Here is a 15,000-nt window from a genome sequence, read left to right on the forward strand (position 1 = left end):
CACACTACCACTTCCACGCTACCACTTCCACGCTAGATTCCACAAAACCACACCATTATTTAACTATTCTTACATGTAATCAATTCATATACCCTTTAGAAATTTACACTTAACTGCTTCACTCATACACTCAAGTCACTATTTAGATCTGTAAGTCACTCTGGACACACACTTTCACCTCCGGGATATACCATCTTTTTAGTACATGACTTGACTTCTAAAACAATTCTCCCTGAGTTTAATTTTTATGTTTTTATAATCAATTGGCTGTTCAGGGTTTCGTATATAACTTTATTGAATTATAGGTTAAGAGACTGTTTGATTATAGGTGAATAGTTAAGGTGGTGTTGGAGAGAGAGAGAGAGAGAGAGAGAGAGAGAGAGAGAGAGAGAGAGAGTGTTTGTAAAGATAATGAAGTAGATATATGTATAAGGTTTAGTGTGTTTTGAGTGTGAGTGTATGTGGTAAGTGTATGTGTGTGGTGGTTTGATAGTTCGTATATTGTGAGTGTAAGTGTGAGTGTATGTGGTAAGTGTATGGTGTGTTGACGATACGTAGAAAGTGTGAGCGAGTGTATGTACGTGATAAGTGTTTAATGTTGCGTAAAAAAGTGCGAGTTTAAATATGTGAATTAAAATATTCTGATAGAAAGTTTATAAACAAAAAAGTAGTAAAAGTAAAAGATATGATTAAGTAAATCTAAGTAATATTATGACTCTAGTACAACAATGGAGACGAACTTTAACTTAGAACACTGTCAGGATAAGATAGTGTTAAAATAATAAGTAGACGTTTAATTGAATATAAGAGTTACCTTGAGTAATTAAGGGCAAGAGGCACGTAGTTGTGGAAGCTGGAATTAACAAGACAAAAAAAAAATTAACACAAAGGCAAAAACTGGACGGGAGAAAACGGTTGGTTAGAACACCTGCTGCGGGTTGAGTCCTTTTTCATTATTTCCTGTAAGCAGTTGTCCACATAAACAAGGTATATTTCAGTAGTTTGGGGGTGACGGTACAGCATATCTCCTGTATATTTGCAAGGGATATGGTCGACGGTATACCATCCTACATAACCCTGGTAGTTCTAGGGTACTGTACCTGGATAACCCCGATAACTCAATACTGTACCTGGATAACCTCGATAACTCAATACTGTACCTGGATAACCTCGATAACTCAATACTGTACCTGGATAACCCCGACAACTCAATACTGTACCTGGATAACCTCGATAACTCAATACTGATAACCCCGATAACTCAATACTGTACCTCTGGATAACTCCCGATAACACCCGATAACTCAATACGATACCTGGATAACCCCGATAACTCAATACTGTACCTGGATAACCCCGATAACTCAATACTATGCCTGGATAACCCCGATAACTCGATTCTATACCTGGATAACACCCGATAACTCAATACGATACCTGGATAACCCCGATAACTCAATACTGTACCTGGATAACCCCGATAACTCAATACTATGCCTGGATAACCCCGATAACTCGATTCTATACCTGGATAACACCCGATAACTCAATACTATGCCTGGATAACCCCGATAACTCGATTCTATACCTGGATAACCCCTATAACTCAATACTGTACCGTAGTAATTTAATTTTCTACTTTTCTTTTTGGTAACTATGGTAAACCAACATCATCAGTAACCCACCTGTCTATAAGATCACAAAATACTAAACGATTGCCATAATAGCTGTCATAATCTTGTTATTTTTTTCCCCACCTGATTTATAGCACCGGGAGAATTACAGGTTTGAGTTGTGTGTAAGAGAGGGGAACAGTCTTAACCATGTGAGTCGTACTGGGTTTAAAAAAGTTTTCTTGAATACTGTTGATGCATTACTTTGCTTTAGGGGGAACTTAACTAGCTAAGACTGCGTGTCACTGATGACTTGGGCGAAAGAGGTTTTTATGGTGTGTGTGTGTGTGTGTGTGTGTGTGTGTGTGTGTGTGTGTGTGTGTGTGTGTGCTAGAATTAAATTTATTACTTCCTCAGGAAACTTCAAAGTGTTGATTAGTGAGTAAAAAGAATTCATGATCTGATTTCCATTAAAACTTCAACGTTGGAAGTTTAAATTTACCTCTACCTTACCTTACCTTACCTTACCTTACCTTACCTTACCTTACCTTATAATATAAACAAATTGTAGTTGATATTCAGTTAATTAGTGTACCATCATTTGACTTGGATCACCTAAATATTAGACATCCCAGCTTATTTTACCTAACCTAACCCAACCCATTTGGATTAGATTATAATATTTAGGGTCTATTCATTATAATTGGATTGAGTTTGGTTAGATTATGTTAGGTTAAGTTAGGTGAGGTTAGGTTAGGTTAGGTTAGGTTAGGTTAGGTTAGGTTATGTTATGTTAGGTTAGGTTAGGTTAGGCTAAGTTAGGTGAGGTTAGGTTAGGTTAGGTTAGGTGATAGTTGTGTCACTGCAAATCAAGACGGTGAAGGAAATTTAATTCATGTCTGTATAATTTACTTAGATTATATAGGTACAGGTTACATTATAAGTATATGATATAGTTAAAGATTTACTGGCCAATCACAAGCCAAAATGTGAAAATAAACGAACCAATCACAAGCCAAAATGTGAAAATAAACGAACCAATCACAAACCAAGACGAGAGAAAGAGCACGTGGCTATTGGACATAACTTCCCACAATAAACAAACTTCCAGGTGTTACTGTCATACATTAGGACATGTTGTTAATGATGTCCTAAGTAATGTCCTAAATAATATACTCCTCCTTCTTCAGGTACGGATACTGACGGAGTGAACCAACGACTCGGCATGGTTAAGGTGGGCACGTCTTTGTACTCCTCTCTCTCCTCGACGTCGAAATCATAGTGATCGAAAAGTCCCTGTGCACCTGTTATAAAATAATCAATATTGTTCTTCCTAGTTATACCTAAGTTGTTATATTCTTTGTTCTACTTAGAGTAAATATTGAACATGGTATCTACTTCTAGCATTTACTGAGACCATTTCCAATATTTGCTGTAAGTAGAACAAGGTAGAACAATGTAGATTTAACAAGGGATTACTATAGTGTACATTATTACAGGTGCATAGGGACTTTTCGTTCAACCTGTATGACCAGTGACCCGCATGTGTAGTAGTAGTAATGCATGTTTATCCTCTGGTTAATGTTGCTAATCTAAAGACCTTTTTATCCACTTGGTAATTATCCTAATGGTGCGGTTAATGTGGATTACTAACCCCAATTTATTACACCATAAGATAAACCACCCTTAATCTGACCTGACCTGACCTGACCTGACCTTACCTTACCTTACCTTACCTTACCTTACGTAATTTTCAGGTAATCCAATTTAGTATCCACACAACAAAAAAATAATCCTAAATTTTTGGACATACTTAAAAATATCTAATTATCGGAAATAATAACTAAAAATTAACTAAGTTATTCAAGTAACTTAAGTAATAATTTATAAGTGTTCACAAAAGCTACTTATGGTTACTTCTTTACACTTGTTACTTACTTATAAAATTCCTCGAGAGTAATTTACTTTATATGGTGGTATGGCTGTGAGACAAGAATATATTGTTTATTTTCTTGTTTTCTTGTTTTGTCTTCTATATTTATGGTATTTTGTACTACCATGATTGACACAAGTACTACCATGATTGACACAAGTACTACCATCATTGACACAAGTACTACCATCATTGACACAAGTACTATCATGACAGATACAAGTACTACCATGATTGACACAATTACTACCATGATTGACACAAGTACTACCATGATTGACACAAGTACTACCATGATTGACGCAAGTACTACCATGACAGATACAAGTACTACCATGACAACACCATAACTAACACAAATACTACCATGAAACGCAAATATCACCATAGCTAACACAAGACGCTTAATGGTAATAAAGTTATGGTAGATCTCCTCTTGTTAGGGAAATATACCATCAAACTAAACCTTTAACTATAACAAAAATCATAACACCATTACAACTAATAACACGATAATTATTCATAAAGATAATTCTTATGATAACTACAAGTGTCATGACGTTATTTTATCGTTATTGTTATTGGTCGTGTTATTATTACTTTTATTATTACGGTTTGAAGTCGTTATGTATTTTTTTTCTTATTTAATTTTAACTCTGGAATTGACCAATGTGTACATGTGTGTTCAATGGTGCGTTTAGTGGTTATTGATACTCGGGATAATATTGTTATTTTCTGTTATTGGTTAATGTTATTTTGAGGTCAAGATTGAGTCGTTTTTTATTCATTATATTTATTTTGACTTTCTCTTTATTCATTATATATATTTTACATTGTCGTTATTGGTCTTGTGTTGTGGTGATTATGGTGATAGATGGGGTTAGGTTAGGTTTGGTTAGGTTTGGTTAGGTTAGGTTTGGTTTGGTTTGGTTTGGTTTGGTTTGGTTTGGTTTGGTTTGGTTTGGTTAGGTTAGGTTAGGTTAGGTTAGGTTTGGTTTGGTTTGGTTAGGTTAGGTTAGGTTAGGTTAGGTTAGGTTAGGTTAGGTTAGGTTATAATTAAGGTGGATTAGCTTGAAGGTAAAATAATCAAGGGGGTTAATCTTCAGGTGACCCCTACAGCATACAGTGATAGTGAAGTAAACAGAGGCTGGTCGCTTCCTCCATCAACCGCTCTTAACGGAATCACTCTCCCCGTTGTTGTCGACCACTGTTTATCCTGTCTGTCTGTTAGTAAGTCATTTGTCACTTAGTCTGGAACGATAATTACTGTGTGAACCTCCCGCTGAAGAAAAAACATCAATGATTTATTTATTTTTTTGTATTTGTTGTATATTTTTTACTTCGTTTTGTAATATAGCGTCTGTAAGTTTGTAATATATCCCTGTGTAGTAATGAATAGAGAGCAGTTGTACATAGGTGACAGGACGGTAAAATGTACAATAAATGTCTTTTTGTTGTTTACGAAATAAGAGAGTTATTTTCAAGGTAACAAGAACGGAAAATGTTCACTAAATGTCCTTTGGTTGTTTACGAAAAATATAGAAACATTTTAATAGTGATCAATAATTGTTCTTTTATTGTAACAATGTAACGAACTCAAAATATGTCTAGTAAATGTCCCTTTGATGTTAACGAAATATTAAGGCATTTTAGTAGAGACCAAGATCTAAAAATCTCCACTAAATATCCTTCTAGTTACAAAACATACAGACTTTGTAATAGGACAGAGAATACATTAGTGATACAGTAACTAAACATTTATCAAATTTCTCACATTACGTTACGTTTGGTGCTGGTGGCTGACGTGGTTTGCTCTCTAATGTACCTGGTGAAAAGTTAATGGTGATCAGTTAGGTGTAGTGGTGTTGAAAAAGGTGGAGTGGTGATCAGTTTGGTGTAGTGGAGGTGTAGTGGTGATCAGTCAGGTGTAGTGGTGTTTAAAAAGGTGGAGTGGTGATCAGTTTGGTGTAGTGGAGGTGTAGTGGTGATCAACCAGGTGTAGTGGTGATCAAAAATGGAGTGGTGATCAGTTTGGTGTAGTGGAGGTGTAGTGGTGATCAGCCAGGTGTGGTGGTGTTCAAAAAGGTGGAGTGGTGATCAGTTTGGTGTGGTGGAAGTGTAGTGGTGATCAACCAGGTGTAGTGGTGTTCAAAAGGTGGAGTTGTGATCAGTTTGGTGTAGTGGAGGTGTAGTGGTGATCAACCAGGTGTAGTGGTGTTCAAAAGGTGGAGTGGTGATCAGTTTGGTGTAGTGGTGATCAACCAGGTGTAGTGGTGTTAAAAAGGTGGAGTGGTGATCAGTTTGGTGTAGTGGAGGTGTAGTGGTGATCAACCAGGTGTAGTGGTGATCAGCTTGGTGTAGTGGAGGTGTACTGTATATTGACAATGCAGGTATACAGTTCAGCATGTATATACACAATGCAGGTATACATCGTAATTGAGAAACACTTAAAAAAAGGGTTTACACAAAGTTTTACCTGGTCAGAATTACCTTAAGTGGCTTCTTTAATACTGGTTGTGTACTGGGATTATTTACGAGTATTTCCAGTTCTTGTTCAACCTCTCATTAGGAATTAACCTGTCCGGGACGGTGCCTTCTTGTTCTTATTGTGATCGTCTTCGTAAAATATACCTTGAAGTTATTGATTTTTTTTGCCTAAAGTCATTGATGCGCGGAAACTTACAACTAACACACACACACACACTGCTGAGAGTCATGGCTAATTTTTCGTTGCTTTTATATATATGCAAGTAAACCTGTAATTGAACTGGGCATTTCTCTTGGCAGTGCACATAGTTCATTATTGTAGAGCAGGTAGGAGCTGGTGGTGATTAGTACCTGCAGAAGGAACAAAGAACTCAACAAGGAGATAATATTTCCTGTGGTGTCTTAATTGTCTGTATTATTATATTGCAACAAGTCACTTTCTGTTGAGCTGTAGTGCAACATTTGTGCAACATTTTCATTTATCTTATTTCTAAAAATCAATGTTTTGTTACATTTTGCTTTTCGTTAAGGTGCTGTGCAACATATATGTCGAGTAGTCTTCGCTAAGGCCCTGTGCAACATATGTGTCGAGTAGTTTTCGTTAAGGCGCTGTGCAACATATGTGTCGAGTAGTTTTCGTTAAGGCGCTGTGCAACATATGTGTCGAGTAGTTTTCGTTAAGGCGCTGTGCAACTTATGTGTCAAGTAACTGTCGTTAAGGCGCTGTGCAACATATGTGTCGAGTAGTTTTCGTTAAGGCGCTGTGCAACTTATGTGTCGAGTAGTTTTCGTTAAGGCGCTGTGCAACTTATGTGTCAAGTAACTGTCGTTAAGGCGCTGTGCAACATATGTGTCGAGTAGTTTTCGTTAAGGCGCTGTGTATCATATGTGTCAAGTAACTGTCGTTAAGGCGCTGTGCAACATATGTGTCAAATAGCTGTCGTTTAGGCGCTGTGCAACATATGTGTCAGGTCGCTGTCGTTAAGGCGCTGTACAACATATGTGTCCAGTAGCTGTCGTTAAGGCGCTGTGCAACATGTGTCAAATATGCAACATATGTGTCATTTTCACTAATCTTCCCCATTGTCCTCCACTAAACACCGAAAACATCTCGTGTTGTCTCACTACTGTATACAAGTTAATATTACCAACACGTTATAAAAATGATCTTCACGAGACAGTTTCTGCAACGCCTTACACCACACAAATATTGATTCTTTGTTTTGATTCTTTGTTTTGATTCCTTATTTTGATTCTTTGTTTTGATTATTTGTTTTGATTCTTTGTTTTGATTATTTGTTTTGATTCTTTGTTTTGATTATTTGTTTTGATTATTTGTTTTGATTCTTTGTTTTGATTCTTTGTTTTGATTATTTGTTTTGTTTCTTTGTTTTGTTTTTGTTTTGATTCTTTGTTTTTTGTATCTTATAACTGGTATTATGATCGTAACAGTCACAGTCATATTTCTGTAGCGATTAGACTGTGTTGAAGAGCCTTGATAGATGTAAACATTTAGTCGCATTTTTAAGGGGAATTAGTTTAATCGATTTGATGTTTTGTTATTGTTTGTATATCTGTGTGTGTGTGTGTGTGTGTGTGTGTGTGTGTACCTGTACTGTGTGTGTATATACCTGAACTGTGTGTGTGTGTGTGTGTGTGTGTGTGTGTGTGTGTGTGTGTGTGTGTGTGTGTGTGTATGTGTACCTGTACTGTTTGTGTGTATTGTTTGTATACCTGTACTGTCCATGCTGAACCAACGCCAATTAGTGTGACGGTTTTAATCAATATATAAATAACTATTATGTAAGTATGTAGGTGCGTGTCTGTCTGTCTGTCTGTCTGTCTGTCTGTCTGTCTGTCTGTCTGTCTGTCTGTCTGTCTGTCTACTTAATATATATAACACCAGATTTCGACAGCTTCTATAATAACAATATACGTGTGTGTGTGTGTGTGTGTGTGTGTGTGTGTGTGTGTGTGTGTGTGTGTGTGTGTGTGTCTCGCAGGTGTTCAGGACATCGTTAGAAATGTTTTACACCAACAGGTAAATAAATACTAAATTTGTTATCGTGAGACAGACAGGGACAGAGAGAGAGATACTGTAAATACATATAATTAGACAAACAAAAAATAATAAGATACTTGAACTATACAGAGACAAGGGAATAATGGTAGAGGAACAGGTAATTAGGAAGACCAGGTATAGATGGTATATAATATAGATGAATAAAACTAAAAATTACGACATTGTGAAGAAAATAACGTATTGCTATTATATATGAAGCCTTAGCGTGTATTTTACCTTGTTCACTGTGTAAAATCACCGTTATATGCCACGAGCGTCACTGCATATAGTTTCCAGTGCTTTACCTTCTACCAGTTATGAGGCGGTTCAGTAAAGCAGAAAATAAGATGAATATAATTATCCAATGAAAATACAGACAAATTCCAGTGAAAAAAAAAGTCCAATGAAAACGCAATAAAAGTCCAATAAAAGTCCAGTGAAATAAGTCCAATGAAAACAATAGAAAAAAGGTCCTTGAAAAAGTCCAATGTAAACAAATAAATTGCTCTATATATATTGTATAGCTCATACATCATATAGATAATCATATAGGAAGGAAGTGTTGTATTGTTCAAGGACTGTGTGTGTGTGTGTGTGTGTGTGTGTGTGTGTGTGTGTGTGTGTAATTGGCGGAGGCGTTCATGTGAAGAACCTTGGGACGTCACATACATACATACATACATACATACATACATACATACATGGTGTCTTGCTCCCTAAATGCCACACAACGTAAACACCTAGAAAAAGTGCAAAAGAGGGCATGCAAGATTATTCTCTCCCCTTCCTACTCCACATATCAAGAAGCGCTCAACACACTGACCCTTTCGACTCTCACTGACCATCACCACGACCTCATCCAGCCCATACGTGCACCAACTGATCGCTATAAGAACAGCCCAGTCCCAACCATTGTAAAAATTATCACTAACTTGTAATAAACCAGTGTATTCACTCCCAGTAAACACTACTCCTTGCACTGTCACTATGTTGAAATGAACTGTAGTTTGAGCTTTTCCCTATCTAGTTATTATATATCTTATTTGTATCACTTATGTTACTTGTATATTATTTGTAATTCGAAACCCATTTCCCAAATATGTAACTGTATATTTTCAGCCTTCTGGCTGCCGAGCTCTTTCAATAAACCGTTAATTATTATTATTATTTATTATTTTGGTGTTTTGAGGTTCACTATCCTACAGTATACATAGATGTGTATAATACATAGATACGTGGCCTTCAATTCCCTAACAACAATCACAACAAGAACAAAACCAAAACAACCACAACAACAAACAACCACAACAACAACCACACCAAACAACCACACCAAACAACCACACCAAACAACCACACCAAACAACCACAACAAGAACAAAACCAAAACAACAACAAACAACCACAACAACAACAAAACCAAAACAACAACATACAACCACAACAACAACAAACAACCACAACAACAACAACAACAACCACAACAACAACAAACAACCACAACAACAACAACAACCACAACAACAACAAACAACCACAACAACAACAACAACCACAACAACAACAAAACCAAGACAACAGCAACAACAAACAACCACAACAACAACAACAACAAACAACCACAACAACAACAGCAACAACAAACAACCACAACCACAACAACAACAACAACAACAACAACAAACAACCACAACAAACCGCAACAACAACCAACAACAACCACCACAATAACAACAACAACCACAAGAAGAACAAAACAACCACAACAACAACAATAACAAAAACAACAAAAATAACAACCACAATAACATTAACAACAAAAACCGCAACCACAATAACAAAAACAACCAGGATAACTACAACAACAACAACAACTACATACATGAGCTCAGATTCAAGTGTCTCACAGCCACTTTAAAGGGTCAGAGATGAACAGAATTACTCCATATTGAGTTTTTGTGGTAGTGTAGTAACAAGCGAGTCACGTGTGTGTGTGTGTGTGTGTGATGTAGTTACTTGCATGTCTCTCTCTCTCTCTTTCTTTCACTCTCTCTTTCTCTCTCTCTCTTTCTTCCACTCTCTCTCTCTCTCTTTCTTCCACTCTTCTCTCTTTTCTTCCACTCTCTTTCTTCCACTCTCTCTCTCTTCTTCCACTCTCTCTTTCTTCCACTCTCTTTCTTCCATCTCTTTTTAACGTGTCTTATTGATTATTTATTTCATTCTATATTTTTGCCATACACCATATATATATTTTTTTTGTTTATCTCGGTCTCAAGTTCTCTCTCACAATCTCTCAGCTTCTCTCAAGTTCTCTCACACAGTATCTCAGCTTCTCTCAAGTTCTCTTGTCTCTATTCTCTTGCGTGACTCCTCCATCATTATATTAAGGTAATGATTAACACAACAACAACAACACAACAACAACAACAACAACAACAACAACAACCACAACCACAACAACAACAACAACAACCACAAACCACAACAACAAACTACCAACCACAACCACAACAACAACAACAAACAACAAACAAACCACAACAACAACAACAACAACAACAACAACAACAACAAATAAATAACAACAACAACAACAACAACAACAACCACAACAACAACAACAACAACAACAACAACAACAACAACAACAACCACAACAACAACAACAACAACAACCACAACAACAACCACAACAACAACAAACAACCACAACAACAACAACAACCACAACAACAACAAAACCAAGACAACAGCAACAACAAACAACCACAACAACAACAACAACAAACAACCACAACAACAACAGCAACAACAAACAACCACAACCACAACAACAACAACAACAACAACAACAAACAACCACAACAAACCGCAACAACAACCAACAACAACCACCACAATAACAACAACAACCACAAGAAGAACAAAACAACCACAACAACAACAATAACAAAAACAACAAAAATAACAACCACAATAACATTAACAACAAAAACCGCAACCACAATAACAAAAACAACCAGGATAACTACAACAACAACAACAACTACATACATGAGCTCAGATTCAAGTGTCTCACAGCCACTTTAAAGGGTCAGAGATGAACAGAATTACTCCATATTGAGTTTTTGTGGTAGTGTAGTAACAAGCGAGTCACGTGTGTGTGTGTGTGTGTGTGATGTAGTTACTTGCATGTCTCTCTCTCTCTCTCTTTCTTTCACTCTCTCTTTCTCTCTCTCTCTTTCTTCCACTCTCTCTCTTTTAACGTGTCTTATTGATTATTTATTCTATTCTATATTTTACATACACCATATATATATATTTTTTTTTGTTTATCCTTGTCTCAAGTTCTCTCACACAGTATCTCAGCTTCTCTCAAGTTCTCTCTCACAATCTCTCAGCTTCTCTCAAGTTCTCTCGTCTCTGGTTTCTCTTGCGTGACTCCTCCATCATTATATTAAGGTAATGATTAACTAGACAGCTCTCGGCCACTTCAACACACACACACACACTCACACACACACACACACTCACTCACTCACTCACACACATACACACACACACACACACACACACACAGATTCACTTAACACACTCCGTTCGCTGGGTTTTTCATGTGGCTTTATAACTGTGCTTTAGCGAACCTCTCATAACCTAACCTAACTAAACCAAACCAAAACCTAACCTAACCTAACTTAAACCAAACCAAACTATTTTTTTTTCACCTCACAGCCCACTCACATAGATTGAGTACATGCGTTTGGTAGTATTTTAACCCTTTGAGGATGATGGTTTAACCCTTTGAGGATGATGGTTTAACCCTTTGAGGATGATGGTTTAACCCTTTGAGGATGATGGTTTAACCCTTTGAGGATGATGGTTTAACCCTTTGAGGATGATGGTTTAACCCTTTGAGGATGATGGTTCAACCCTTTGAGGATGATGGTTTAACCCTTTGAGGATGATGGTTCAACCCTTTGAGGATGATGGTTTAACCCTTTGAGGATGATGGTTTAACCCTTTGAGGATGATGGTTTAACCCTTTGAGGATGATGGTTTAACCCTTTGAGGATGATGGTTTAACCCTTTGAGGATGATGGTTTAACCCTTTGAAGATGATGGTTTAGCCCTCCAGGACTCGAAGGGTTAATAGTAATCCACATCAGGTCGTCAAGGTTGTCTCAGATGTTTTCTACTCCTGTATAGACGAGCTGAGGAATACCTAAGCCAATGAGGAATGTTAAAATCAACGTGGAAGGAACTGTCTGAGAACTGATGTCTGCAAATTGATGACAAGTAATTTAAAACATCTAGTGTTCATATTTCTTTGTTACTCAATATATTTACGTTTTTTTTATTATTTTCTTTCCTAATTTGCTGTTGTTGTCAAGTCGCCCTTATATACTGATGTTTATTCTACGATTTCATCTTTGTTCTCCATCTTTGATCTACAAGTGGTCCTCAAGCATATTATTTTTGAACCCCCGTCCTGGCAGTAGAGGTGAAGCAGTGTGTTTACATGTGACACCAGATGTAAACAAAGCTCTGGCGCTGTAGCTCCAACTCTTCTCCCGCAGCTTGAGATCATCTCGAGTTAATTTTTTCAATCACATGACTTACTAACCTAATACTCACCTTATCTCACGTAATATTAACCTAATGTAACCTAACATGACCCTAATTTAACGTAATACTAACTTAACCTAACCTAACCTCACCTCACTTAATATTAACCTACCCTAACGCTAACCAACCTAACTTAAAGCTAACTTAACCTAACAACCTCACCTCACCTAATATTAACCTAACCTTACCTAATAACCTAACCCAACCACACTGACTCCAAACACTGACCAGTTCGCCCTGCTAAAAGTTATCGATAAAGTTATGCCTTGGTGAGTCCTTATGTTCCCGTACAGCTGCCACCACATTACCAGAGTGAACGGAGCAAAAGATGATAAGTTTTGGGGGCGCCATATTGAGAGGTATTAGTGGCGCTATACGGAGGCTGGTGGGAGTATTGACAGCGACGCCACCACACATGCACCGCTAACTTACAGACTTTGATATATGAGTGTAATGCCCGGCGCCAGAGGTAGTTACTCTCTACGTATGACTTGTACTAGTGTCCTGATTAAAAATTTACATCGTAGATTATGTTAAAAGTTAAGGAGTTTAATTTTCGTCGGGTTTTTGAGAAAATTCTGAGTGTGCTCTTTGCTTGAGATAAATAATTTGTTTAGAGAGTGTGTCCTGAGGCGTGTGATGCCGTGAAGAGTTGACACAGCATGAGTCTTGGTCTAGGGGGCGACACAGCAACACCTGGGGTGGAGGACCCTGACTCACACACACACGCACACGCACACGCACACACACACACACACACACACACACACACACACACACACTGCTACTTACTTTGCTGTCACTCGGAATCTAGTATGACGATCGTCCAGCTATGATACAATGATATGATTTATTGAGGATGTCACCTTCGTTGGTGACTAAAGAGGCCGATACGGGACCGGCAGAGAAGTTCACAGATGTTGCACGTGTGGATGGTTCCCTCTAGTGGAGAAGGGGCGGCGGAAGCATTATGGTGTGGAGTAATCGCCTCTCAGGTGAGGGGGTCGATTTGGCACTTTTACAAGTTTGTCTTAAGACTATCCTTATACCTTTTCAGTTGCCCGTCTACTTTACGTTTACCATTCGTTAGGTGACTGTAAAGTAGCTGCTTGTGAATTGAATTGAATTGAACTGAAACAGTTTATTTAGCCAGAAAAATACAGATACAGAGTGGATAATAATAACAATATTAACATGGCTGAGCCAGTTGAGAACCTGAGCCCTCCTTTAGGCACCTGATATATACTATACATTTATCTCAAGGGAGTATTATGTAACATTTAGTATCATCTAGAATAGCACCTTGATATTTTATGGAGGTCTGGGACTGAGAGGAGCGCATGGGGGGTGGTCTTAGTAGCTCTGGGTGCCTTAAGTTGTATCTCTGATTATTCCGGAACTGGCAGTTTACTGTTGTCCATGCGGGTAACATGCCCAGTCCAACGTAGTTGTTCATGGATAATAGTAGCCTCGATGCTCCTACAGTTGTTGTCAGCGAGTTTATTGGCATTTGCACTCTTGTCTTCCCAGCGAACTTGGAGAATGGAACGTAGACTACGTTGATGAAAGTTTTAATGTGCCTTGAGGTGCCTCATGTATGTGACCTATGTCTCACTGCCATATAGTAGGGTGGGCAGGACCACTGCTCGATATACGTGCAGCTTTGTGGATAATTTCAGCTCCCTCCAGCTGAAGACACGATTTCGGAGTCCGCCCAAGGCTCGAGATGCACATCTGATCCGATGCTGAATCTCTTCATCGATGTCTGCGGTGGTGGACAGGTGGGAGCCGAGATACTGAAAGTGGGTGACATTAGAGAGTGTAGTACCATTAAGCTGGATGGATGGTGGAGGTGTGGCTGAACCAGGGGCAGGCTGAAAGACAATCTGTCTTACGTATATTCACCTCAAGGCCGAAGTGTGCATACGCGTCTGCATAGGTGTTTAGGATCTCCTGTAGGTCGTGTTCAGTGTGAGCAAGAAGGGTGAGATCGTCTGCATACTGAAGTTCAGGAATGGACACACACAGACACACACACACAGACACACACACGTACGTGTATATTATATATATATATATATATATATATATATATATATATATATATATATATATATATATATATATATTATATGTAATGTAGAATTTTTAGTTTAATCTTTTATGCATATTTTCATTTCTTTACCTTTAATATATATGACGTCATTGGTCCGGGTGTTAATAAGGTCACACGTGATAAATATCAGTCAATTAGCCACATCATACCGTAAATAATGTTA

The 15,000-nt window shown here is 37.8% G+C and overlaps 1 protein-coding gene across 1 annotated transcript in view; it reads left to right on the top strand.

The window, feature by feature from the left end:
- Nucleotides 1-2,824, top strand: part of LOC121860388 (axoneme-associated protein mst101(2)-like) — an 11,332-nt gene extending 8,508 nt beyond the window's left edge. Inside the window, exon 6 of the mRNA XM_042357509.1 lies at nt 2,804-2,824. Within this exon, the coding sequence (XP_042213443.1) occupies nt 2,804-2,824 (21 nt within the window). The remainder of the gene's footprint in view (nt 1-2,803) is intronic.
- Nucleotides 2,825-15,000: the final 12,176 nt, after the last annotated feature.

This window comes from Homarus americanus, unplaced genomic scaffold (assembly GCF_018991925.1).
Source record: "Homarus americanus isolate GMGI-L3 unplaced genomic scaffold, GMGI_Hamer_2.0 scaffold24760, whole genome shotgun sequence".
Lineage (NCBI taxonomy): Eukaryota > Metazoa > Arthropoda > Malacostraca > Decapoda > Nephropidae > Homarus > Homarus americanus.